This window comes from Mauremys reevesii, linkage group 5, assembly GCF_016161935.1.
Source record: "Mauremys reevesii isolate NIE-2019 linkage group 5, ASM1616193v1, whole genome shotgun sequence".
NCBI classification, from domain to species: domain Eukaryota; kingdom Metazoa; phylum Chordata; order Testudines; family Geoemydidae; genus Mauremys; species Mauremys reevesii.
This window is the reverse complement of record NC_052627.1, coordinates 29,467,905-29,495,648: the sequence shown is the minus strand read 5'-3', so window position 1 is coordinate 29,495,648 and position 27,744 is coordinate 29,467,905. Positions and strand designations below refer to the sequence as shown.

The 27,744-nt window shown below is 40.6% G+C and overlaps 1 protein-coding gene and 1 long non-coding RNA gene across 6 annotated transcripts in view; one reads left to right on the top strand and one right to left on the bottom strand.

The window, feature by feature from the left end:
* Window positions 1-4,236, top strand: part of LOC120405578 (glutamyl aminopeptidase) — a 50,810-nt gene extending 46,574 nt beyond the window's left edge. The window contains exons 17-20 of the mRNA XM_039539216.1: window positions 21-191; window positions 1,696-1,836; window positions 3,742-3,820; window positions 4,099-4,236. Coding sequence (XP_039395150.1) covers window positions 21-191; window positions 1,696-1,836; window positions 3,742-3,820; window positions 4,099-4,236 — 529 coding nt within the window. The remainder of the gene's footprint in view (window positions 1-20; window positions 192-1,695; window positions 1,837-3,741; window positions 3,821-4,098) is intronic.
* The window catches only part of LOC120405580, a 66,720-nt gene extending 40,287 nt beyond the window's left edge, over window positions 1-26,433 (bottom strand). Inside the window, exons 1-4 of one of the 5 annotated variants that reach the window (XR_005598695.1) lie at window positions 26,083-26,196; window positions 22,806-22,897; window positions 16,849-17,026; window positions 13,743-13,925 (exon numbers count right to left, since the gene is read on the bottom strand). This is a non-coding gene — a long non-coding RNA (uncharacterized LOC120405580). Of the gene's footprint in view, window positions 1-13,742; window positions 13,926-14,299; window positions 14,523-16,848; window positions 17,027-22,805; window positions 22,898-26,082; window positions 26,213-26,397 lie in introns of those variants that run through there. The other 4 variants (XR_005598698.1, XR_005598697.1, XR_005598696.1 and 1 more) reach the window with 4 other exon arrangements.
* Between the last annotated feature and the right edge of the window lie 1,311 nt (window positions 26,434-27,744).

Sequence of the window (27,744 nt, the reverse complement as noted above, 5' to 3'; positions counted from 1 at the left end):
TATTTCTTTATGTTTCTTAGTCCACCTGTAAATCTCCGGCTCTTGGTATATCGCTATGGGATGCAGAACTCCGGCAATGAGACATCATGGAACTATATGTTTCAGAAATACCAAAGTACTTCATTAGCTCAAGAAAAAGAAAAGTTGCTCTATGGTCTGGCATCAGTGAAGAACATCACCCTTTTGGACAGGTTGCTGAAAATATGCTGAAAGAGTTATTTTCCTTCCCCCATACACGCGGCCACATTACCATTTCTGGCATATATAAAGTATGATATAGGACACAGAAGATTGTCAAATGCTGTCACTCTTGAGTAGTCCTCCCTGAGATTATACTGCCAGTAACTAGGCAAAGTGATTGTTCCCTTGCTTGAAAGAATATGCTCAGGTGATGGTTTTTATAGCTCTTCATCTCTTGCAAGCATAGAACTACCCTAATGATTACTACTTCTGTCAGGGCAGTATCCTCCAAGGTCCCAGTTGGGATCTGGGCACTATTGTCCTAGCACATAAAATGACAGTCCCTGCCCCAAGGAGTTTACAATTGGGGACAAGATTAAACAAATGAGCATACTTAACAGTAGGAAGAACTGGAAGAGTGGGGATGAAGGTAACAGTAATATGGATACTTGGTGACTGAGGTTAGCATTGTGTATAACGTCACAGGTGCACATCATTTAAGGTCATTTCGTAACTAACCCTACACAGTCATCGCTTCTATGACTAATACATGGATTAGTCAGACAAATCCAAATCTACAGAGCAAAAAAACCAACAACAAGAAATCTGCACTGTAGGTGCACTCACAGGTGGAATTTGGCCCTTCTCAGAACCAACTTTTTTAGTGAAATAAAGGGGGGAAAAAAGCACACACACCACTGAGAAAGCTGGCTGTGCACTCAGCCACTTGTTTATGGAGCTGAAGAACAGAACCCTCAGCCCCAAGTTACAGTAGCTGCTCCTGTACATTGCAGCTAGGAATAGCTTCCTAATATTGTCCTTAAACGTGTCTATGTGACAGTGAGTCCACCCATTTTATGGACCTATTGGTCACACCCCTGACCTACCGCATTATAGACCTTCTATAGTTCACAAGATTTCATCCTATTACACAAAGGAACTTTGACCTCACTCACTGGGATAGAAAACAGACAGATTTAGGGTAAAATTTTCAAGTGAACTAGGAAATCAATGGGAAGTAGATGCCTCAATATCGTCAAGGATCTGGGTAGTAAACCCTGCTAATTTTCAGTGAGATGCCCGGGACTTACTTTATGCTGGGGCTCAGCTCCAGCATCTCTTCTGGTAGGCATGTGTGCCAGGCATGACCTTGCAAATATGGTGCATACAAGGTCATGATATGTGGAAGATGCCATTGTTATTACTTGAGCCCAGGCACCTTTTAAAAAAAAGAAAGGAAACACTGGCGATGTCTATATGCCTGTTGCTTTTGAAAAAAAATCTTATCCTTAATAGGTAATCACATTTTAGACCAGCCTATTTCATCCTTAAAATGATCTAGAAAAAAAATAAGCCTCTAGTGTTAGATTTTCCATAGTAAAATACAAATATTTCTGCAGATGGTTTAGGTTGGTCTCAGCAACTTGAATAGTTTCTTTACAACTCACTTTTCACAGTCTTTAATGAAAGATTTTAAAAAGTCTGTTTAATTGTTTCCTATCTGGTTTCTCCTAGCTATCTAAAATATATTTACAACACCAGTCTTATTAAAAGTCAGGATGTGTTCACTGTCCTGAGATACATCTCCTATAACAGCTATGGCAAAACCATGGCTTGGGACTGGATACGGCTCAACTGGGAATACTTAGTCAGCAGGTATGTTAACATCCTTTGAACGTTTTACACTTAATTCCAAGTCTCCTGCTCTTTATTTTCTTATCTCACCTCACTTTAGTCTCTCCACACAGTCACCATTAGGTGCAGAAACACATCAATCCGTTTCTCTTAATGTGAAGCAAAACTTGCAAATATCTTTGGGTTTACCTATTTCCGTGGAAGCAAATGGCTAAGAAGCAACTCCTTTGGACAGAGAGAGCTGAAAATGTTTTTATTATTGCAGCCTGTGGTGAAAAAACAATGAGTTTCTGCCAACTTGAAAATCCTATACTAAAGTTCCAGTCTGAATCAAAACTTTCTGAGAGCTAAGTAGCACAATGCAGTTTGATTGTTAGTTACCTGCCTCTCTTTTGGACAAAGTATCTAGCTGTCAGATCTTTGAAACACTGCATAACATAGGAAGCACATTTAAGGCCTTAGTTCAGCAAGTTACTTTAAAGTCAGGCAGGTTTTTAGCATGTGAATAATCCCATTGGTTTATGGGAGACCAGCTTTTCTGAGACTCCAGTCATTAACATTTGATCCTGAGAGATACTGAGCACCCTAATCTGCCACAGCTTTCACAACACTCGGCTCCTTGCAGACTAAAGGCTGTATAAGGCCCTCCACACCACTTAAGCTCCTGGTGGACTAACTAAACAAACTTCAGAGGGAGCCGGCACACCAGCTCATCAGAAACTGTTGCAGAGGCTAGCAATAATTCCATGGATTCAGTGATTAACACCCATGCAAGTGGTGTGAAAGGGCTGCACTTGCTGGGACAACCAATAGGCTTGAACAACAGCTACAGAGAAAATGCATTGTAGCCCAATGCCCTAGGTAGATTTTGCATCCCCCCCCTGTCCCTCCAAAAAAGAATTTCCAGTCATTTCACCCACATAGACACTGCCCACTCTGGTTTTCTGCAGGCATATTGATTGTCACCCTTAGTGAATTGTGATCTCTCCCACACTAAGTTGTGACAGCACCAGAAGAATCAGTCAGGAAGCTTTTTGCTTTAATATTTACTCATAAAAAGGCAAGTATTTTTCTAGGAAAAGGAGAGAGAAAATACAGGACAGTTTCCTAGAGGTGTGCTATATTATATGGTTCATAAAGCCCAAACCATATCTGTGTGGTAAAGAATTGTAATATGAATTTGAGGAATAAAAAGATGTAGATAAAGCAGTTAAGACTTATTCTACAAGGTATATTTCTATCCCTAAATGATCATTAGCAGCCAACGCCAAGAGAGAACTGTAGCAAGTTCCACAGAGTTATGGGAATGTTCTTCTATATAGACTCTGCAGCAGTCAATTCCCAATCTGGCCTAATACAGAATATTATCTTTATTCACAACAATCTACAATGAGGGGTCTTGTAATTTTCTTATACCCTCTTGTAGTAACAATGAAATCAGCTTCCAGCTTTGCTCCTGTCTATTCACACTGATTCCTGAGGTGCTCTTTCACTCCTACTACTAGAGTAGGACATTAGAAAGGGAATCTAATTGAAACTCACATGAGGGCATAGAATCACAATAAGGCTGCCAATTTACAGAGGTCCTCTGGCCGTACACAATTTTAGCTCCACAGAGGAACAGAGACATGAGAGGGCGTTGTAATGGAAATTTCTCTCAAGGGTTGGCTTGATTCCAGGCAGAAGACACTATTATTTGAATATGTTTACATCAGAGATCTCGCCAGGTATAGCTAAACTACAGACTAGTACAAAAAATCATACAATATGCTTTTTCAAATATTTCTGGTAACATCTCAAAATCTGGGGCAACATCTATTTCGTGATGCTAAAAGATTAAGAACTAAAATAGTTTAACAATAAAGGAACAAACACTCCAATAAAAGCAATATTATTTTTATATCAACTACTATTTGTTTTTTTCAGATACACTATCAATGATAGAAATCTTGGTCGAATAGTATCAATAACCCAAACATTCAACACTGACCTTCAGCTTTGGCAGGTATGGAGATGATGCCTAGAGTCATTTTAAGCCACTAAGTTATAAAAGATCTTTCTTGGCTGGAAACTTGCCCTTTTATTCTCTAAGATGCCTGACACAATTTTGAATGCTATAAAATAATTATTCAAGTACTACCAGTCCAATCCTGAAGTCCTTTCTCAAGTAAAACTTTCCCTGATTTCAAGAACATACAATCGGGCTTTATAAAAATTACTTGATGTTAAATACAACAGAAATACTTGCTGCCTGTGAATTCATTTTCATTTTCTCTTTTCAAGATGGAAAATTTCTTTGAAAAATACCCTAATGCTGGAGCAGGAGAAGCACCCAGGAAACAGGCTCTTGAAACAGTAAAGAACAATATTGAATGGCTAAAACAAAACAAGGGAGAGATAGAAGCATGGCTAACAACCTAATGTTTTACTTCAAAGTTGCAAAGAATTAAAAAAAATATTGTCTTAATTTTATGCACTTACTGTTTCTTCCATGAAGATTTGGGAATCCATTTACAAATGCTGTCTCTGAATCCTACAAACACTTATGCACTTGAATAACTTTACTCATGTAAGATAAACAAGACTACCTGTAAGAGTAAAGTTCCTCATGTTATAAGCAATTGCAGGATTGGGCTCTGTTTGTACCTCCCACCTTCTGGTTTGAAAAATGTACCCCTTTGTTTATGTAGAAAGAAACCCATTTAAGAGTATTTAAAACACTCAGGGATACCCTTCCAACTGTATTTTACAGGTGGTCTATTTCAAGGGAATTAAATAGTAATCTGAACTTGTTTTAAAATCATTTTAGATATTTATACTTGTAAAAGACATCGTGGGATTTAGCTTTGCGTACTAAAGTACTAGTACTAAAGAAATGTCAGTTAATTTTGTTTCTTGATTGATTCTTTAAAAGTGTAACAATTGGTATTCAAGGGATCAATAGTACCAACCTACTGTTTAAGTTTATTATTTGGGATTCTGTAATTTTTATATTTTGTTTTTCTCTCTAAATCCTGTCAAAGCAGTGGCTCCCAAACTTTAACAACCTGTGAACCCCTTTCACTAAAATGTCAAGTCATGTGAACCCCCTCTTAAAAATGAATATTTCCAGGGATTTTCTCCTTCACCTGAGTATAAATTATTAAAGCAGTGATCTTGGAAATATAACATTTGTTTTTGTGACATGCTTATTACACACTATTTAGTATTAATTATTACAGTATTTTTATTATGTTATGAAAATGGCAACACTCTTCCAAGATCTCACTTTCGTAGCTTGTATCACTTTGAATAAGCCTGTTATAAGACAAGGCTCCTATGTTTCATCAAGGAGTATCAGATGTGAAACAGCATGAAGGTATTTAAGAAGCCAACTCAAAGAGTTCCTCCTACTCAAGCATTCAGGTCTTGAGCAGTCCAGGCAAACAACGCACGTTACAACAAAGCTTAAACTTGTTCTTCAGAATAATTTTAAAACCAATACTAGCTGCCTATTTAATTTTAAAAACACCAAAAAATATCCACCTCCCTTTCCATTTCTTATAAGGACTCTTGAAGTTTAAATTTCCTCAGTGTGACAGATATGCTTGCTTTGATCTGCTTAGCTCTTGGAAGTCTAGGGGCTCCGGGCTGCTGGCCCCATGCTGCCCAGGGTTCCTAGGGACAGCTCTGTCTGCCATTAGGGATTTTTCCCCCCCAAGAACTCCCTGTAACATTTCACAAACCCCCAGGGGTTCATGAACCTCAGTTTGGGAACCACTGTGTAACCAGCACCAGGGATAGAAGTCACTGTATATTTTAGACAAGGAAATGGGTACCTGTTACCTCTCTTTCCATAAGAAGAGCAAAAACAAACAAGAACTACGAAACGCTCACTCTTAACTAGGAAATAAAAGACTGGCCACCTCTGCCTTTTTGAAAAAACATCAACCACTGCTTCTTAAGAATTTCAGATAGGACAATCACTTTGAGACCTCCAGCCCTAGGAGGGGCAAATTCATCCCTGTGCTGGAGCTAGGGCTGGCCCAGGAACATGGAGAAAACAGATTGTGCATCCTCTATCCAGGAACAACTGGGGGCCAGTTTGCCTCCCAGTGCAGGCTACTGAGTAGAACTAAGAGTTGGCCACATCAGATCCATTAGATCACATGCCTATTTCAATGGGCCACTGCAGGAATGCAGAATCAATGGGAGTAAAAGCACACCTCCTTTTGCCCTGGAATGTCCCTCAGCAGGCGGGAGGGTGTGTGAGGCTGCTGAAGAGATGGCACAGAGTTGGCTGTGCACCAGGAATAGAGAAATATCCTAGGAACACGGGGCTCCTGTGCGGCTACTCCTGCCTTATTGCCACCCCTCCAGCCTATTTGTTCTACCTTAGCGGGTGCAAAAAAGGGATGCAGAACAACTGTGAATCTGGATCCAGCTGTGAAAGAATAAGAAGTTTCTTCACTTTCAGAGATTTGAGAATCAGAACTGATGCTTCCTCATGCTCTATTGACCTCTTACACATGTTTCAGGCCAAATTCACCCTAGGATGTGCAGGTAGCTTCTATTGAGGTCAGAGAATTCTAATGATCGCTAGTCAATTGCTACGTGAAAGGAAAGTGTCCGCCAGCATTCTGGAAATAAACATTTAAGGATTTTATCCTACAATGGTTACAACCCACTGCTGTTATATGCTTCCAATTGTGATGGGAACATGGCAAAGAGCCAAGCGACTTCTTCAGTGCTCTCGCCTTTGCCCAGCAATGAAAGTGAGGCAATTGTACAGAACCAAAATATGCACAGACCCTGAAGAAAATCTTTCACTTTCCCCCCAATATGAAGAACTATTTCATATTGTGGTGGAATCTCCATCCTTAGAGGTTTTTAAGGCCCGGCTTGACAAAGCCTTGGCTGGGGTGATTTAGTTGGTGTCGGTCCTGCTTTGAGCAGGGGTTTGGACTAGATGACCTCCTGAGATTTCTTCCAACCCTAATATTCTATGATTCTATATTTCTAATGAGCCCTTGTCTGGACAAGTACATATCACATGCCTCTTAGACCCCATCATCTTTTGTTTGTACCTTTAAAGATTTGTATGATTGAATAAAGCAAATCAATATGGTGAATAAAGCAAATCAATATGGTGGCTCTTCTCCTGTGGGCTGATTTTATGTTCGCACCCTGCAATATAGAATACATAGTAATACTCACTGGCACAGGCTGTTTTCCCCCCTCAGAGTCACACTACCTATTTTTAGCCAAATGTTTTTGATTCTATCTGGCCAATACATACTATGTATTCCGCTCTGTACCTGAGCCAAAAGAGATAGAGATCTATTACAGCTCTCACCTTAAGAGCTGAGCATTTTAGCTCCACTTTGTTCTTTTAGCTTTGGAGGTACTCAGTTCAATCCCTTGTGTATCAGCTATCACATAAGTGAGGTCTCATCTGGGACTGAACCAGAGACCTCTACCGTGAAAAGCATGAGTGAAAGGGACAACCTCTCAAGCTGAGAATTGCAATAGATCCATATCCTCTGTGGATCAGCCATAGAGTGATACCCATTTCATATACTGAGCAATGGGTTACATTCACACCTATCAAAAAGAGAAGAGAAGTATTTTTACAAGATGGTTCAGCTCTATTAGCTTCAAGACAGGCTTTCTAGTTAGTTTGTGAAATCGGTCTGAAAAAAATACAGATTTTTATGTTTTAATTAATAAAACAATAATGAGAAAATGTGAAATTCCTCATCTAGTAGGAAGAGAGGGGAGAAGATGAGTTTCTAAAGTTCTAACTAGATTTGAGCCAGTGCACTAGTGGACACTGTTACCAGCAGCAGCAGAAAGGTTTGACAAGTGTTTCTGGTTGAATTTATTCCCTCAATCAACCAAAATAAAGAGTTTTATTGCATTAGTAAATACACCAAGATAGACACGGAGAAGCACGTTTTTCAAGCTAGTACCTCACTGACTCTCATTTTCTGACAGAGAAGAGTTTTACAGACGAGTAATGAAATGTCAGGAAAAGATCATTGAACCTCTAGCATCAGCCATACTTTCTGGTTGGGAAAAAGGATGATTGATACCAGATTTTGTGTGGATGATAGAAAATTAAATGGTCACTGGGAGCCCCCCCATGGCAGCCCAGCAAGTGGTCCTTTGCCTTAGTTTCCTTCTCGATTCCTCAGATAAACTCACTGCACCCTTCAGAGTATTTAAATAGCCCTTTTTGTGGTTTTAATTTATTACCCAAAATCCCCCATTTCCAGAGCAGTCCAATTAGTACATTCGTCCCCAACCGTCCAATCCCAAGTACGGCTCCAGCGTCTCTCACCAGGCTCCAGCTCAGCTCCTTCTGGCCTCTCTCACCCTGCCTAAGCCAGCTCCTCTCACTAGAGTGTTTCTCTGCCTTATTTCCTTCCCAAGTATGGTTCCAGTTATTGCCTGGAGACATCAGAGGGCTCAGCCCTATCCATTCCCCAGCTTTCAGCCTTCTCTTGCCCACCAGCTCAGAGAGCCAGCAGGTATCTCCCTCTGCTGCTCTGAGCCTTCAGACCTCTCCAGTTATCTCTGGTCATGCTTAGCTCTCCTGCCTGGAGAAGTTTGCAGGGGATTCTCTGACTGCCTTCCTAGCTTCTGCTTTCACCAACTTGTTGTGGCTCCACTGCTCAACCAGGGACTTCTCACCACCCTGCCCTTCAGTGGGACCCCTCCCTGAAGCTCCGAGTTCAGCTCTGCCCTTCCTCTGAGCTCTCTTTATTATCAGTGCCGGGTGGGGGGGTCGCCCTTTCTAAGCTCGCCCTCTAAGCTCTCTTCAATGACTCTCTTCAATGCCCCTTCTGAACTCCCATTTATAATGCTCAAGGGCAGACCAGCTCTGCTCATTACACCAAACTAGGGCACACCTGGACTGGAAAAGGAGCGCTGAGCCCAATTTCATTTTCAAGGGCCAAATGCTCTGTTACAGTCACAGAGGATTTCTGTCCTTGGTCAGAAACAGATACATTTAGTGCTGTAACAGGGTACGTTTGGTTTCCATGTTGATCTTAATTGGCTCTACAAAGGTGGAAATGGATCCAAAAACCCAGGAAGAAGGCTGCTTTTACAGCAGGATAAAGGCTCTGGCAATTTCAAGTAATGTCCTTTAGCTTATGCAATGCTCTTGGAACCTTTAAACAGCTCATGGAGAATGTACTCTGTGGCATGCACCTCTTTCAGACTGTTTGTCATGCATGGATAACAAATCTGGTACATGCTAAATCTTTTGGTCAGGAACTAGTGCATTTATAAATAGCCTGTGATAAGGTTAAGAATGACAATTTGAAAACCAAATCCAAAGAAATGTGAGCTGTTTTAAAAAGAGATAATTTTCCCTTGACCATTTGATCAGCAAGGAAGGAATTTCCACTGATAAAGTGAAGGAGTGCAGAACTGGCTGGCTTTTTAGCTCTATGAAGCTTTTTAGGACTCTGCTGTTCCTATTACGCCAGGTTCGTTTCTGGGTTGCCAACAGAGGAAAAGCTATTGCATGCAGTGAGTAAGAGAAATGCCTAGAGTAATCACCACAGTGTATTTTGGCATTTGCGGAGTTAAAACAGGCACTTGGGACTGTTTCAATGTTGCCTTATTCTTGCCTGAGAAATTTTCATATTAAACACAGATGCGAGTGCTCAGAGAATGAGAACACTTCAGGCACTTCAGAAGGCTGCAGAAATTATAGGCATATGAAGATGCTTTCTCTTGCTGCTGAAGGGCCAATTGGAAATATTACTCTGAAGAAGAGAACAAGAAATGAATAGCACCTCTGCACCACTTTTGATGTTGCAGCTGTGTAAGTGTTCTTGAGTCAGATGCTGAAACAACAGAAGCAGCACTGGAGAAGTGGACTGCAAAGCAGTTAAAAACCGCACCAGTGGAGGACCCCAATGTTAAAATAGGTCATGAATGAAAACTTAACTGGCAATTGCCACTATCCTAGAATATTGTGTCTTCTAACGGTACAGTAACAGCTCATTGGCCTCAGGGTGAAATGGGAGAAGCTAACCAGTGATTGGTAAAAATATCAACAGGTTGTACTAGATATATTGGAAAGAGGTACTAACGATTAAATCTGCCCCTATTGAAATCAATGGCAAAATTCCTGTTAAGTATACAGGGACCAAGCTCTCACCCTCAGTTTATGTCTTGGCTTTAAAGCCATTGTATATTTTGGGTTATGAAAACATTAACCAAGCTAAGGTTATATTTTAATCGGGAAACAGTGTAACAGGGCCCCACTTTACATTCCCCACTGGAGTTACTCCAGATTTACATCCACACACATAAGATAAGAAACTGTCCCAAGAGGTTAAAAAAAAATGGTATAAAAAATATGATACAAGTGTAAAAACATTTCCCCCCCCCAAAAAAAAAGCACTGAAGCAGCCACAGGAGCACACTGCTGTTGATGTGTCTGAGACTTAGTGGGAAGTGGTCTGGAGATAAGTCTCCCTGGGTTACTGCAGTCTAATTTATTTAAAAAAATTTAAAAAAAGTATCTGAAATGTACCTAATTTTAAAAACAAAGTTAAAAAAACCCACACAAGAGGCTGTAACCATCACTGAAGTTCTAGTTTCTAGCCCCAAAGTTGCAGGGGAGATGGGGGTGGCTTGCAAAATACGCCCACCATGAAATATCAAAAGGGCAGAACTGTTGTGTACAGGTAACACCTACAAACTGCTGCCGATAATGCCTCGCCCCCCAGAAAACTGTCCTACATCACCTTTCCCTGCTTAACTGACCACACATTTCTTCACAGATGGATGCCAGAGACAGAGATTCCCCTGACAGCAGTTTATGGCTAGTTGGTATTGCAACGGGTCTACATAACACCGGGGACCATCTCAGGCTCAGGACAGACAAGAAAAGGTCCACTGGTCTCAGGGCTGTGAAAAAAGTGATCACATCCCCACAACAGGATTTACAGGGCACAGCAGAATTCTCCTTAACACAAATAAGGAGAGCTGGGTAAATAACAATTTTTCTGTTTGCTGGCAATTGCCCCCCACCCCCACCCCAAAAAAGCAAAATTTCAGCTCAAACTGAAAACAATTTTAAAAAAATATTTAGTGAATCAAAAAGTCAAAAATAGTTGTTCAGGGTCAAACAAAACATTGCATTTTAATGTTGAGCATTTTTACTTTTTGAAAGTATTTTCAAATAAAAGTAAAGGAAATTTCTGAACAAAAAGCCATTCAGCATAAAAAAAAGTGAAACTTTTGCAAGTGTCTTGAAATGAAATGTTTTGATTTTTTCTGAATTTTAAAGTGCTTTGACTGAAATCATTTGGCAAAAATCAAAACATTTTGTGAATTTGTGTTTGTGTTGCTGAATCTTCTTCCCCGCCCCCTCCAAAAGGGGGCTGTTTGGAAAAAAAATTTACACCGCTCTACTTGTGAGGAGTTGTAAGTCAATGTGGAAGGCATGCTACACCTATGTATATTACAGTCACCTGCAGCCAGGGAACCCCCCCATGGACTAGAAGCCACTCTACCACTTGCACAGAGGAGTTTGATGGTCATTGGCTGGAGGGCTAGTCATCCAAATAGTTTCCTCCAGGATGGGCATCACGCAAAGCAAGGCGAGAGGTCAGTGTGTCTGCAGAGTTCCTCTCCTGTATTTCATGCTGGCAGCTGCTCTCACACTTTACTCAGGGAACCGTAGATCCCAGTGAACCAGCCTCCCAGGATAGAAGGAGGTTATGTTCTGTCAATGGGCAGGTCTGACCCCAACTGTAGTGCCCCAGGACTCTGGAACATGTGAGTTATATGTTCTCAGTAGGCTTGGATGGGCTGGGGAGCACAAGACCCAGAAGCTGCAGGTGGCTGCATATTGTGTGAGTGTCCTTTTCTTAAAGACACTAAGATTAGTCATTTGTTCTGGTGTAAATTGTAAGAGGTGCAGATCTGTGCTTAAAATTATTAACTCATTTTAAGTCAAATGAGTGATGGTGACAGTATGCTGGAGAGGGGGGGATGCGTGATGGGGGGAGGATCAGCTGTGGGAAACTGAAGAAAACTTCTGGCTTCACACAAGAGAAGGCAGCAGAGGAGGTCCCTCTGCAGGCTGCAGGCACAGGGTCCCACAGGGGAAAGCCAGGCTTAATGCAGGGAGCTGAGGCTATGCCTTTGTGCATCCCCATAGACACAGGGGTGAAACACAGAGACAACAACATGACTTTGCAGTGGGGATTGAAGTAAAATAAAAGTGAAACATCTAACATAACCTGACACTATAACTAGAGGAAAGGCTAGTTAACTCAAAAATCAGATCACCAGGGGGAAGAGATACACAGCAACCACCTCAAATAGTCACAGTTGAAAAATAAACACACCCTTTTTTTGTCAACAATGCTACAGAAGTGATCCTCTGGCGTTCCTTGCAAAATGTTAAGAGTGGAGGACTGAATAGATTTTGGAAAGGATTCCAGGAACAGGGGGTGACATGGAAGAAGGAGATGGCAAAAAATGACTGGTATATTTAAGTTTTCAGTAACAGAAATGCAGTGCATTGTTACAGATTGTAGATATGCGTTGCCCACCGTAAATTAGAGGAAATATCACCCAGCTACTGATAAAACAGAGAAGCCACCACTTACACAGCATTTTGAACATTAGGATCCATTTTATTTTGAGCCTTATAGAAAAGTGTGCATGTTAGTCTGGAAAATGGGATCACTTCCTATGATACTGATAGTCCCATCGGAGTTAAGAGTTACAACAGAGACTGAATGGATCTGATTTGAGGAATGGAAATAAGTAGAGATAACCGCATAAGTGCATCTTGGAAATACAAATAAGCTTTGCTAACTTCTTATCAGAATATGTTCAGTAAATTGTAAGTAATCTATTTTTGTGGTGAAAAAAGCAGAATGAACTGTCGCCTATTAATGTTTCATCATTGTGTATTAAGAGCAGCCTCTAGTGACAGGTAGAAGTCATTACAGTTAATTATATTTGGCTTTGCTAGCACTGCCTGTGTTTATGTATTAATATTTCTTCAAATGTTTAGGATAAAAAAATGTCCTAGACGTATCTGCTTTGTGGGTTTTATAAACAGCATCTAAGGCTCATATCCTCAAAGGTACTTAGGCACTTCAGTCCCAGTTTTAGGCTTCACTGTGAGCCACAAAACTCCTGCTTGGCTGCCGCCAAACCCTGTAGGTGCCTAACCACACTCAAACAACTAAATGTTCATGATAAAAGCTCCCTAGAGGCCTATGTTTCTGCCTCTGGGCATACATACTGCTGCCTTACTGCAGGTGTCCTCACCTAACCCCCCGTGTGATCCAAAACCAAGGAGAAGATAGGCAGAGGAGTGTCTACTTTGCCTGCAGTGCCCAATCAGGTAGGAAGGCAATTCAGCCCATTGCTAACCATGGCCTCTATCCTGCAAACACACACATGATTTGCTTAAAAGGACTACTCACATAACCAACGTTAAGCACATGCATAAGCCGATATGGGATCCAGGCATAACTTAAACTCTAATGATACCATTGTAATTTTATAATTAGTGTTTAAATGGAGCTTTGAGGTACACTAGCAGACCACAAGTATCAGAAGCTCATGCTCCAAAACGTCTGTTAGTCTATAAGGTGCCACAGGACTCTTTGCTGCTTTTAGCAGACCACAGTCCATTTGGGGAAACCCCTTTATGTTGCACTATCCTACTCCTGACATCCATGGATCTGACTGGTAATAACTCGGGGGAGGGAAGGAGCAACAGTTTCTGGTGTCAGTTTTAGCCCAGTTGCAGTAAGGTTGACATAAGATGATCATTGAATCATGCATATATTGTGTAAGACGTTAAAGGGTGAGCAGAGCTTGTTCAGCACTCTCATCTGAAGCTAGGATTTTAACACGTGTGCAGAAAGACAGTTACAATGATGCTCACTAACCTTAAATGGTACTCAGATAAAATACAGGGTGGTAGTTTTGATTTTCAGCTCTTCACATATTGTCTTTGGAGGTGCGGCTTCACAACTGTCATCACATCTGTGTCATCTGGTGTGGAGAGTGACGCAGGAGGGAGACCTTGCCCCAGTGAAATCATTCGAGTTGCTCTTGATGAGCCATTCAACCTACAAAAAGAGGGAAAAAAACAGGTTTATCCAGCCAGAAACACATGTAAATAGAATTTTCTCTTGTTCCAAATGTCCCCTTTTGTCTTCCCCACCCCCTGGATCCATCTCCCTCTAACTCCCTTCTTCTCCTGGCTCCTCTCTGCCTTCCCCCTCTCCTTTCCCAGTATCTACCTTAGGTCCACTTCCCTTATTGGGCTCTTTATTGCTGCCTCTGCACATCCACAAATCCCCTTCTTAGTTCCCCTTTTCCTGGTCCTCTCTTCCTCAGAGGAGCAGACTCCCTTTTCCACAGTCCACACTTGAGGCTTGGGTCACTTTTGGAAAAATGGGATTCAGGCCTTACAGTGCTAAGCAGAACACCACTTAAATACCTTCACAAAGACATGCCCTCCTCCTCCTCCTGAATGCTGAGAATGGTCAGTGCTGGCTGGCTGGAGCAGCAGAAAGGAGATGAAATCAAGGAGAAAAATGCCAGCTTTAGCCAGGGAGAAGTCTAAGGGTCTGATTCTGCTCAATATTCACTTAAATGGTGCACATTCAAGCCCTAAATTAGAAAGCAAGGAGAGCCTTCAGAATCCAGAGTCATGGAGCAGCTGATCTATTAAGAAGGAGTGGGAGGTGTTATCACTGCCAGTGAGTTTGTAATTATTGTCCTTCCCTGGTGAAGTCCTGCACCTTACAGTCTGGAGCTCTGGGAGTTATCTGCATGTTCTCTTAGCAAAGAGACACCCATTCAGGGGGCTCTCTCTAGGTAGCCTCTTATGTTAGGGTTGCATGAGAAAGGGATTATATATCATCCATAACTGACTGTATGCCCAACAATACTGCTAATTATTCATTTACAAGAATTGGCTGACAAAAGGCCTAGCACCCTCATCCTTGCATTTAAGATCTGCTGCTGAGAATTTCCAGATTAGTGCTGCCTAATCAAAAGGGCAACACGCTATTAAAATTATAATAGATATTAGTTGCCTTGTTAAGTGTCCTAATTCTGAAGACACTCTTATATCACTATGGTGAGTATGGAATAAGAACCTAAACCGAATTGATTTTGTAGTTGTTGTAGTTCTGGTTAATTTAATGTCTTGCATGGGCATTTTTTAAATAATTATTCTAGATTAGTTTTCTATTTTAAAAAAAATTAAGGGCAGCGAAAGGAATGGGAAGTATAGACCATATGTTTTGTTAAATTTGACCAGATTCTAACTAAAAAATTGTTTTAACTTTTCTCTGCGATAAAAGAAATAAAGTGGATATTAATGACGGTGCTGTTTGTATCTACTGTGAAGTTTATCCATAGCAAAGCCTTTAGCACTGTGTGAGCTATTATGGTTCTTCAAAAGGTCTGCTAATTAATTGACATGTTATTTAAGGGAAGGTTTTAGTGGTGTTTCAAACAAGCCCTAATGTATTGAGATGAGGTGAGAGGAATAAGCCTTTGTAAATAGCATGATCTTAAATGTATAAAAACACTTCTTGCTTGAGCAAAACTCTTATTGAAATCATGGTGAGTTTTGTCTGAATAAGGTGTGCAGGATTGTGTCCATAACAAGTAAAATATGTAATCAGCTCATATAGCAAAACACAAGCAATTTAGTCATGGCTGCCGGACATCAGTACTGTTGTAATCTCACTAGAGGGAGCAATTTATTTTGAAATATTAATCAGTTTTAGCTCAACACTTAGCAAGGGGACTGATGAGACAAACATCAGAAGACCTTTCTAAGGCAAACATGCATCTTAGGGGAAGACAAACAGCACACAGGGAATCTCTCAGTGAATGCAGCATTAGTCTGAAAGATTTCAGAACTTTTAAAACAATTGCTTATAAATAGAAAAGGAACTCACAAAATATAAGAAAATTATTGTGTGTGTTCCTGGCCTGTTAAGAACACATCTATGAACTGCATAAGTCTTATTTCCATTAGAAACTCCTAAACTGCTGCAAAAAGTCACTCTGCTGAAACTTGACAGGAAGTTTTATCTTTGTTTAAAACAGATTTATGTGCACAAGTGCACACATGTGCATACACACACCCACACATTATTTGTTTTTTTTTCCATTTAGGCTGTAAATGGAAATAAATTCCAAGATGTATCAGGCAGGATGCTTAGAAGTGATACCAGAGCTCAGGGTCTGTCAATATTTTCATTATAAACTCTCTATTTAATGGTAAGAGTTTATGACTCAACAGTAAACATTCATTTGGGGCTGCCCCTTGATACTTAAGGTCCCAGCTCAAAAGAAGGGTTGCTTATTTACTTTTCAAAATTTTTAAAAAAAGTGTCTTTTAAAACTATTATGAGTCAAAACAGTACATGGAAACTTTTATTCAAAGAGACATTCAATGCTATTTTGTTCTGCATTTGTACAGCACCTGGCACAGTGGGGTTCTGATCCAGTCCGAGGCCTCTAGGTGCTAATGCCTTACAAATATTATTATTGTGTACCAGGCCCTTTAAAGAACTGAAATTGTCAGGTTATCTGCTCATTAAAGGCCTGAGCCAAAGCCCACTGAAGTCAAAGGGAGTCTTTCCATTTACTTCAATGGGGTCTAAATAAGGCTGAAGGCCCCAGCCCAGCAATCTAACCAATACAGGCAGACCCTTACATTCGCACAGAGCCCCACTGATGTCAGTGGGATTCCATGTGGCCCCACCCATGTGCAACAGCTTGCAGGATCAGGATCAGAGCCCAGAAAAGTTAGTGTTTTATACACATATTAACATCATAATCTCTTCAGAGCATGTGGTATTTTAGAAGAGCTAACTTATAATTGTTGGTAGTAGTCATAGCAGATGTTGGTTTTGTTGTTGCCTGCATACTCTGTATGAACAGAAATCAGAGCTTTTTAATGTTGTTATTGAACTTTTTGATATTACATCTCCACAGAATGGGCTGGTACAAAATGCCTATTACCCCTCAGAAGGTATTACACTGATTGTATGAATGGCTATAATGTTTCTTGTTTCTGGGCTTCTTCAATATACGGTGTCAGATCCAGGATATTGTACTTCACAGATACATAGCTGTGGTGTCAGTGTCTTGGGACTTGGTGCCATTAATCACGGGTGGACGTAGACTGAAATATAATCATCTGAAAGGAAAGAAGAAGAGCACAGCAGGGCAATGGTTAATGCTGTTACCGATTGGAGTGAAGGTCTTTTCTTTGCTACTATGGAAGAATTTTAAATGTGCGGCAAACCCAAGGGCATGCAGATTTAAGGCATCCACTCTGTTCTTAAAGGTAACCTGCAAAGGGGGAGAGAATGGATTTGTGCTCTCTGCTGCCTGTTGTATACAAAGAAGGCCTGAGATTGTTTGTATTTTATATATGAAGTTGAGGTATTGGCTACCCAATTTTTCCTGGATGACTCTATGGAGGCTGGACAATTACTAGGTTTGTGACAACAGAGACCAAGGAACTGAAACCTAGTAAATTGAGAGGGGATGTAATTTTTATTCAGACCACATCAGACTTTTTGTAAACACCTGCGTAATTCATTTGCTGAACAAATAGTTGGAAGAAAAGCCCTTTGGAGCCCCCATTTGAGCAAGATAATCAAGCACAAGCGTAACTTAAAATACACGAGTCGTGCTATTGATTTCAATGGAATTATTTGTGTGCTTATAGTTAAGCACATAACTAAGTACCTTGCCGAATCAGGGTCTGGTTACAAATTCAAAACATTTCCTCCTTCAGTTAAGTGCTGAGAGAGCTCCCGATCCATATCACTGGGTTGCTCCAAGAAATACAGCCAGCAAGAAGGAGAACACTAAATAGTAAGGGAGATTTTTTTTTAAAATATAAAAACCCTCTCAGGCGCTCTCTGTGCATCATTAAGAATCAAAAAAAGGGAACAAACCCAATCTTTCCTCTTCAGGTCACTTTCAACTGCCCGTGCTGTACCAGCCTGTCTTATGTACATCTTTCTATCTATTTTAGGGATTTTTGTGGCATCAACTCTTGTATTATCTATGGGCTTGACCCAAAGCACATGGAAGTCAATGGAAAGAATCCCCTTGACTTGAATGAGATTTGGAACAGGCCCTAAATGCTAGCACATAGAACAGCATGCATGGTACGTTAGCTGCTTCAGTATTGTGGCAGAACAAGGGAAACTGAGAGAACAGAAACAGCCCGATTCAAATTTTTGTCAGTTCAAATCCAACTGGGAAACTTGATCTGATCTAGTTTTGTATTTAGTATAAGATACAGCATTGGCAAAGTAATGTTAGCATTTCAATTGTGGTTATTATTGAAGTAATGACTAGGATCCCCTATCATATACCTGGGTGCCATCATGCTAGGTGCTGTACAACAGACCAAGAAGACAGTCCCCGGCCCAAAGAGCTTACAGTACAGCTTTACCTCCCCTCCCCCATCCTGTTAAAACCTGTCAGCTAGAGCTTTTAGAAGTGCCTCCCTGCATCCTAGAGATTATACAAAAGCTAATAGAATCCTCCTTTCAGTTGCTTTAAGATGTTCAGTATATCCAGATAATGTATTTATAAAATCATAGGCCATAAAGAAAAGTGGCTATATCTCATCCCTTCAAAAGTATACATAAAAAATATCTTTCACATTCACCACATAAAAATGCATCTAGTTTGCACAACCAGCTTGTATTTATAGGAAGCCTATAGTGCAGGTCTGAAGGATTCAGACTGTGTGTGAGCAGAGGGCTGTTTAGAGAGCCCTTTGTCCTTGGCCGAATGTATTCGCAGTTTGCACGCATTAATCCCACTGGATTAAAAAAAGGACAAAGACCCATAGACCAGTTCAGCTTGGGCTGCACGCAGTTTTTGTAAGTGTATAACGAGGTATAATACTTTTCCTGAAATAGTTATACTAGCACAACCCCCAGTGTGGATGCAGTGATCCCTGTATAAAGACACTTATAACAATACAAGTTATTCCTCTTCCAGTAGATAAATTAGCTATCCTAATACGACTGCATCCACATTAGAGAGGTTGTACCACTTTCACGGTGTAGTTAAAGCAGTACTACTGTTGTGTGTAGGCAAGGCCTAATGAAAATGTTTCGCAAGAAAGACAGACATTTTGCAGTTTTAAAGTACAGGGCTTAAGAATTTTGTCTGAGCTCATGTCTGAAAACTCAGCAGGCTGACTAGATAAGTGTTTAAAAATAAGTCAAGTGCCCAAGCTAACACACTTGTGCCTTCTTAAATGTATTCATTTGAAACATGTTATACTATAAAACCCCCATGTATCTGGAAGTCCATCTCATCTGAATCTTAGTTACATTTGCTGTGCAGCACTTATTCAACATCTCTCCTGCTCACCTGGATATTTTGGATATCCAGAAACAGTTCAACTAAAGTGGGGTTGTACTTTATTTATCATGTCCCTTCTCATGGATCAAGCAAGCTACCTCTGCTCCTTCAATCACACTACCTCTACAAAGCCTTTTTTTTTTTTTCAAATAACCATTGCTATATTTTTGCGTGACTTACAGCTCTGTTTGGTACAGCTTGTAGTACTCACGTCTGAAGCTGAACAAGAGCTGGTCAAAAATTTGTTTGAAAGTCTTTTATATTAAAAAGTGGCTTTTTAATAAATTTGAAAAGTGTTTTTCAACATTTTCAGGAATTTTTTGAAGAAATGAGAAAAAAAATCAATTTTTCCCAAGATTTTTTGCGTTTTCTCCTCCTCTTTTCAGTGGCAAAATTGGTGGGTAAATGAATGAATAAGGAGAAATGGGGAAAGCACCGGGGGGGGGGGGGGCGGGAAGGATAAGAAGGGAGAAAACATAAGAACTGGAAAATTTTGGTTTAGGATTTTTTTAATCACATAAAAATGCTGAATAAACAAATCCTTTGTTTCCAAAACCTGTGGAATGAAAATTTCATTACAAAAATTGAAGAAAAATGAAATTTATTTTGACCAGTTCTAATTTGAACTTAAATATCAACTCTTTTGATCAGCAACTATATTTTCTTATGAGATGCCGACCACACTGTTGGCACTTCATAAATCAACAGGGCTCTCAAAGCCCATATATATTACATTAAAACAACTATGTTAAAAGAACATTGTTACAAAGTCAAACACTCACAAAGTTAGAAAATTCCAGAATTAAAGTTGCCTGTTCAATCTTAATTCAGCCCCCTTATGCATATGCATTAAGATATAGTCTTTAATTACTACTTTTTTCCTACAGGACCCCTGCCTCATTCAGTGCCAACAATGGATGGAGCTCACTTAAAGCAAAATATTGAATAATTGCTCATTATCCTCACTATTCAGTGCATGGCCTTAGACCTCCTTTACTGCACACTGCAGTGCTCATCACTACCATATCAGAGTATTTCACAAAGATGAAATTGATTTATTTTCTCAACACCCTTGTCAATGGAGGGAGTAGTAGTCTCATTACAAGATGGAGAACTGAGGCAGAAAGAGATTAAGGTCAAAGTTTCCACTAATTTTGCGTGTGTAATTCAAGACACCTAGGAACTTATTTGTACAGAGTACCTGGGGAGCCATGATCAGGAGAGGCCCCGGGAGTGCAGTTCCAATCGAGCTGTGCTGTTAAGGAAGGGCAAGAGCCTTGCAGGGACCACACAACTGTGGAGGCACAGGTCCCCAGGTAGATGGCACTGTGTTTTTTATGGATCCCTTGGCATTCTCCAGGTTTGTAGGAATGCCCCAGAGTCTAATTCTGCATCATAGATGGGGAAAAGCCCCACAGTGGAACCACATAGTAAGGTCATCTTAAAGAGATTCCTTCCCATGAGCCCCTCCCAATGTGATTTCTATGGCAGTTGGGGGGGGCAGGGAAATCCATTCCTCTGAGAGTTAAGAATTATAGCCATTTTACACATGGGTAAGCTGAGGCCCAGAGCTGTTAAACCTCATGCCTAAGATCATAAAGGAAATAAGTGGCAGAGCAAGAATAGAATTCAGATATCCTGACTCCTTTTCTCCTCTGATTTACACCCTCTTCCACTACTACTTTCAACTGTTTGGTAAATGTTGCCATAAAAACATTTTAAAAATGAATGAAAAATAAACATTGTTCTTATGGGTAATAAAGATGAATGATTTTCCACTGTTGTAAAATTGTTATGTATGAAGGATTCTTTATTTTATAATAGCTATTAGAGTGTTTGTCTGTAGGATTTGCTTGGGATGGAAATGCAAGAATAGGCATTGCTTTGAGCTAATCATTTAGCAGAGGACAAAGATATCTCAGATTGCTGATGTGCCATAGAGTTAATGGTTCTCTCAGGTTTTTCCTCTTTCAAAATGTAGCAGCTGTGACAAAATGTTACTCTATATACACACAAACTTTCAAAAAGTGAGTTCTTTATTCCCTGTTATACCAAGATTATGTTCATGAACCATCCCTTTCCAAATGCAAAAACATGGACTTCATAATAGTTATGCTTTATTTAAACAAATATTTTTAAAACGAGGGCCCAGTCCAGCAAACTTTCATCACAGAAGTAGTCCCATTCAAATCAGTAGTTCTGCAAAATTGGCCCCTAATATCAGAATGTTCATTCTATTAGTTGAATCAGGGTATTACATGTAGTTTGTCATTTTTATAATTGTATTGCCGCTAGTAGCATACACATTTCTAAAGACCAGATCCTAGAGCCCTTTACAAAGGCCTCATAGGGCAGCAGCTAGGAGAACTGAGGGCTAGTCCTAGTTCTGCCACTAACCTTCTGTGTCACCTTGGGCAAGTCACTTTCTCTCTATGACTCTGCTTCCCCTCCAACAATCAGTCTTGCCTGGTTAGACTATGCACTATTCCAGGTAGGGCTCTCTGAGCTTGTGTTTGTAGATTGCTTAGCACAATGGGGAACCAGCTTCTATCAGGCCCTTTAGGCACAATTACCACACTAATAATAATAAAAAATAAACAGGACTTGAATAGAGGTTTTCTGTAGTGGTCAAGCTCCCACCATGGAGCACCACTGCAGCTCCTCCAGACCTGCTATTACAGCTTAGAAGTTGTAAAAACAATTCTGGTGCTGCATCACCAGCACCATCCCTGATGATGAAGGTTTTGAACAGAGGATTTCTGAAGGTAAGTCTCATAAAAGGACTCCAAATTTGCAGTTTGAAAGTGAGGCACATTCTCCATATACAAACCCGAAGGCCACAGGGCAAAGAGCATAAGTTATTGCAAACAGAGTCTGCAATTACTCATTCACCTCCTTCCTCAGCAATATAGACACCCTGCCCAGAGAGCATTGTGCAGGCAGCCAGCATTTGGGGGATTCTCTTTCAAGGAGGTAAGACCAGATGGCTCTGTTTTCTAGCAGCTCCCTAAATTCTATAGGCTTGAGGGGCTGAATCCCCAGGCCATTCTGTGAGGAGAACTACTGAGGAATTCAACACAGACTGGACGTTTCTGTTCTGAAGCAGAGATCTACAGCTTTCCATAGTTTTTCCAACATAGAAGAGCATAGATAATTGACTGGCTAACTATGATAATTAGGTATGCACATGAATAAGTCAGATGTACATAGATCTGCCGTGCACAACCCCATAATTCTGCTTAGCAGCATACCTCCCCAGAATTTATCTGCAAACAGAGCTTAGAACATGTATTTGCTGTGTGACTTAGATGTTTGGCACGCCTTTCTTTCCATAGGTCTCTGAAGGTTACATAAAAAGAAAAAAAACACACACCAAAAGGAACACATTTTTCATGGTACACCAACATGTGCAACTGATATGTAGGTCATTATTTCTGTCTGAACTCCCATTGATATTGATCAGGAACCTGTATACACAGAATAAGCAGAATAGAACCCTTAGTATTTGTAATACTGTGTTTAAAGTTAACCTAGGACCTGATTCTGCCATCCTTACTCATGTTGAGTAGTATTAGTACCTTTGCTATGCAAGTAGTCCAAAAGAAATCAATGGCACTGATCATGGAGATAGGTTCTGTTCATTGTGAATAATGATGGCAAAGTCTGGCCTCTGGCAATTTCCACATAAAAGAAAAACAAATGAGAGGAGAAGAGATTGGAATCCAAGGAGACTCTGCTATGTGGCAGTAGGATCAAGGAGGGGAGGGCGGGATTATGTGGTTGTTGAATATGGAATGTGCTGATTGCCTCTTAAGATTTTTTTGATGGAAAAAACTCCCCAAACTGTGAAAGTTAAATATGAACCTATATTTCTTGGAAACATCTTAGATTACATATAAAAATATTTGAAACCCTTCAATTTAAAGGGATGCCCAAACCAGTTCTGGAGCTTTAGCCTTTGGGGAATTTTGCAGCAGACCACCCACTGGGAAAGTGAAAAGTTGGCACCTCTGCCACTATGGCAGTTGCTTAAAAAGGTCCTCTAAATTACTGTGATGGTTTCCCTGTGGAAACTAAAATGTTAATGAAAATTTCTAACCTAGCCAACATCATTTGACAAACGGATGAAGTATAAGTCACACATGGCGTTACTTTCTTTAAACTATGAGTTACCCTATTTACATTTATTTGGGCCAACTGGCCTGCTTCACTCTGCTACTTACATGTAATGCAATCAGCACACACTTGTCCAAATAAATCTAGCATTTCAAGGAGAGTTATGCTATACTCAATGTTTTAGATAATGAGTGAGATGAATTAATTAACATAAATCTGTCTCTATGTATTAGTGTGTCTCAATAATAATGCTGTAGTTGTGGTTGAGATAGGCATTTAGAATGAAGTGACCATCTACAGTTACTTAGCAGTTTCGTTATTCTCTTGGCAGAGATATTTCATGGTTGTTGGGTAGTTAGTTAAAATTTTCTGGACATCAAACAAGTTTTCAGCTGCTAAGGAAATTTTCAGCTGCTTTTACCCCCATATTTAAAAGCTGGCTTTGATATGTCATGTTTATAATGCTCAGTGAGGACTGTAGGCTTAGCCTTGGTGAAGAAATTTGGGTTTGAAACAGCAAAATTTATGCATGCTGAAAAAGCAAACATTCTGAACGTGTGCACTATGGCAATGTTTTCAAACTTGGTGCCTAAAGACAGGGGGGGAAAAAGGATGCAGATGTTTTTGTCTCTCCAGATACTGAAATACTACAGTGGTGAAGATCACATGACTACCTCACCATCATTATCTCCCAATACCTCTCTGAGGAAATAAAGTATTATCTGAATTCTACAGAGGGGGAACAGAGAGTAGATTAGTTGACTTGCCCTACTTCATGCAGGACATCTGTGGCTGATCTAGGATCATGAACTCAGGACTTCTGCATCCTGGTCTAGAGTCCCTGTACACTCAACTATCTTGGCACCTAAGTTAGTAGCCGATTTCAGAAGTACGGAAGATGAACCATTCCAATCTTGCTACCAAATTAATCAGACTCCAACCCCAGGTCCCTTGGGAATGATGCATTCACACTCTCTCTCTCCTTATTTCAGAGGGGAAAGGACTCTGTGGAAGACTGACTGTTTGGCAAGTCCAAAAGAGACAACACACACTAAGATAGAGCTCCTCATCAATGACTCCATGTCACAGAAATGATGGGCCCATCAAAAGTAGATCTCCTCAGAGCAATCAGAAGGGGGAAGAGAAAATACATTTTCTCTAGCCCCTGCCAGCTCTTCCAAAAGTCCAGGGGGTGGAATCTAAGACGCCCAGCAGCTACAAAAATGCCTCTGGATAGATAGGATAGATAGATGGCTAGTAATCCATAGGCACCAATGGTTTGCTCCAACAGGCTTCCAGAGCCAGGATTAGACAGCTGATTTCATCATCTCATCTCATTTTAAAGCCAAGAAGAGTTAGGCTTGATTAGTAAAGTCCTTAGATGGCTACTCATCTGAAAGTGCCTGATGCTGCAATCTTGTTTTCCCATTATATCAATTACTGCTGTTAGTGATTTTATACAATTTTCACTTATTTGGTTGCAGTCTATGTTTACAATAGTCAAAGAGGTTGTCTCCTGATAGATAAAGCAGACTTATCTCTTTAGAAAGCCACTGCATTGGTGATGATCGGGATTCATTCAAACAAGCAAGCATATTATCAGACTTGCTTCATTTGATATTTACTGTCTTGTTGGCAAATTCTACCCCCCCCCCCATATGATTTATGCACAATTCTCATTGGCTTCCATGGGAGTTGTGCATGCACAGATGAGGGCAGAATTTATTCCAGGGTTATCTTCCTGTCTCCTGCAACAGGCCTTACAATGTTATGTACAATAGCCTTACCAGAATGCACTTAGGTCCTAATCCTGCACCCATTGAAGTCAATGGTAAAACTCAGTGGACAGAGTCTCTGTCCCCATACCAGAGCCATTTCTGTGTGTGCACATTTATAAGTGTGTAGGTAGTAAGATGAATAGTAATAATAAAGGATAAAGCTAGTTGGATACCAGGATGGATACAAATGTATAACTGTTGATAATACAATTCCTCCATGGCAATGATGCACTTTCCATTGTAGTTCTCTCTACAATTGTCTGTTAGAATTTTGCATATTTACTTAACTTGGAACTTTTTTAAAGAAAAGGAACGTTTAGCCCTATGATAAACTATGCTTTATTGATAGTGGTCATATGGTTAAATACTAAAAATGGTATTTGCACCAAAACAATGGACTTCAGAGTTATGCTTCCTACAACAACTTAAGTTCTGTCCCAGCTACGCACTACATCAAATGGGTCTTTCATTACAGGATCACACTTTGGGCAAGGCATCATACTATTCAGCAAGTGTTCCTCCACACAACAAGCTGAAATAGCTACGCTTGATGTAAAGGATCCTACAGGACTTAGAAGTAAGTACTCCTCTCCCTGCCAAATCACAGAGTAGAAGAGCCACTCCACAGCTATTGGTGCAGTCACCTATGCTCAAGTTGTTCTCCTACAGCCCTGTAAGCAAGTCATCACCCTCACTGCTCCCCCTCCAGATGGATCATTACAAAACTTCAATCCTCTTCCAGGGTAGCAAAGTCTAAAGTCACAGCCCAAACAAATACAAAAGAAAGGATTCTTTGTCACAGCTGGACTTAGTTCTTATTTTATTAATCCATCCACCCTCTAGGCTCAGCTCTCTGTCACTCTCCTGACCCTTCAGGTGAGAAACCCCACTGCTAGGGCCTGGGGTAAGAATCTTCAGTAGGTCCCCAGTTACTTCCAAGTAGTTCCATGTTGAGGCCTACCTTATCTGTCAGGGAGAATCAGTCAGGACACTGCTAAGCCCCAGCCCAACATCTCTCATCACATAATGGTTACTGGTCTTTATTTCTCTCCAAGCAGAAGCCTAGTGAGTAGCATCTTCCCATTTAGACACTCACTTTTGGCCTGCCACCCACTCCAGGAGCAGCAGGCAAGGCTGATTGGGGTCACAGCAGCACAGTAACCCTCCCAGGTGGGGACAGGGTTTGTAAACCTCATCACAAGCCCCTTATGCAGATGTACATGATCAGTGAATCAGCATAATCATGGATCTACTCTCCAGACCCATCCCTTCTCACCTCTGAGCTCCGTCTGCAGCTGTGCACAAAGAGTCCTAACAAAGCTGAGCTGAATGGCACAGGCTCCTCAAATCCTACTTGCTCCATCCCCCAGCCAATAGAAACACACTGGTCACAATGCAGCTGAGGGCCCGCAGTGAGAGTAGATAACAGATAGCATTGTCTGAGGTGGGGCTGTCTTTGCAAATATGGCAGGGGTTCACATCTCTTGTGAGCCATTCTCCTTCCCTACCCAACCAGGCTCCCCCCCCTACAAACTGTGGAGTTCTGTACTCACAACGATCACACCTATGAGCTGCTGTGAAACTGAGGGTGGGAGATGAACCTTTTTAGCTAGGCCCCTCCTTCCTTCCAGAATTTTAGCCAAAGCCCTGATTCAGAAAAGTAATTGAGTATGTGCTTAAAATGCATTGACTTCAAGTTGAAGTTAAATATGCTCATGTGTTTTGCTGAATCAGGGCACAAATGAACATGTTTCTGCTCTTTTCACCCCATCTACAGAAAAAAACACAGGGGATAAACTGGTCCTGTAATAATGTAGGTGTAGGGTATCAAATACACATTTGGGGCTTAGGCTGCATTATTGACATGCTCAAAACTGCCACTGACATCAGCAGGAGTCTGAGAGAGCAAAGAATGCAGGATCTGGCCCATATTATGTGACCTATGATGTGACCATTAACAGTGTTGCTAAAACTAAGCTTCATCTTTATATTAGAAGCCTTTTATTATGCAAAGGGAAGAAACAGAATATGAAGATTCCGCACATCTTGATACAACTAAAAGGAGACAGCTGAATCTGTGCTATTAGTGATGTGCCCAGGCCTATGAGATGCTGAGTGCCCTCAGCTGCCACTGAGTCAATGTGACAGATAAGAAGGGCTTAGGAGAGAAACACTATTTTCTCTTTTATTTAAAAGATCATTTATTCGTTCATTGACAGTGTTGCTAACAGCATAGCCAATTGATTGGCTACACTTGTGGTTTGTTATAAAACATGTTTAAGAGACCAAATAATTTTATTGTCTAAGACAATGTAGGATAGTATGAACACAATCTTTTCCAGGAAGCAATTCCTATCTTGCAGCATGTTCACTTTACACAGAAAGTGTTCTTGGAACTACTTATATGTATAGCACAGTTGCTTATAAATTAGAAAGCACTTTATTCATCACTTAAGATTCAACTCACCAGTTCTTACCAGTTCCTTAAATTGTTCTGTACCTTTCCTTATCTCTGTTTGGGATAATACATTTCAAACCAGTTGCCTGGGAAGGTACCTGTACTAGGATCTAGAACAGATATATATTTCTTTAAACAGGTTTTATATTCATTAATGCCAAAAAG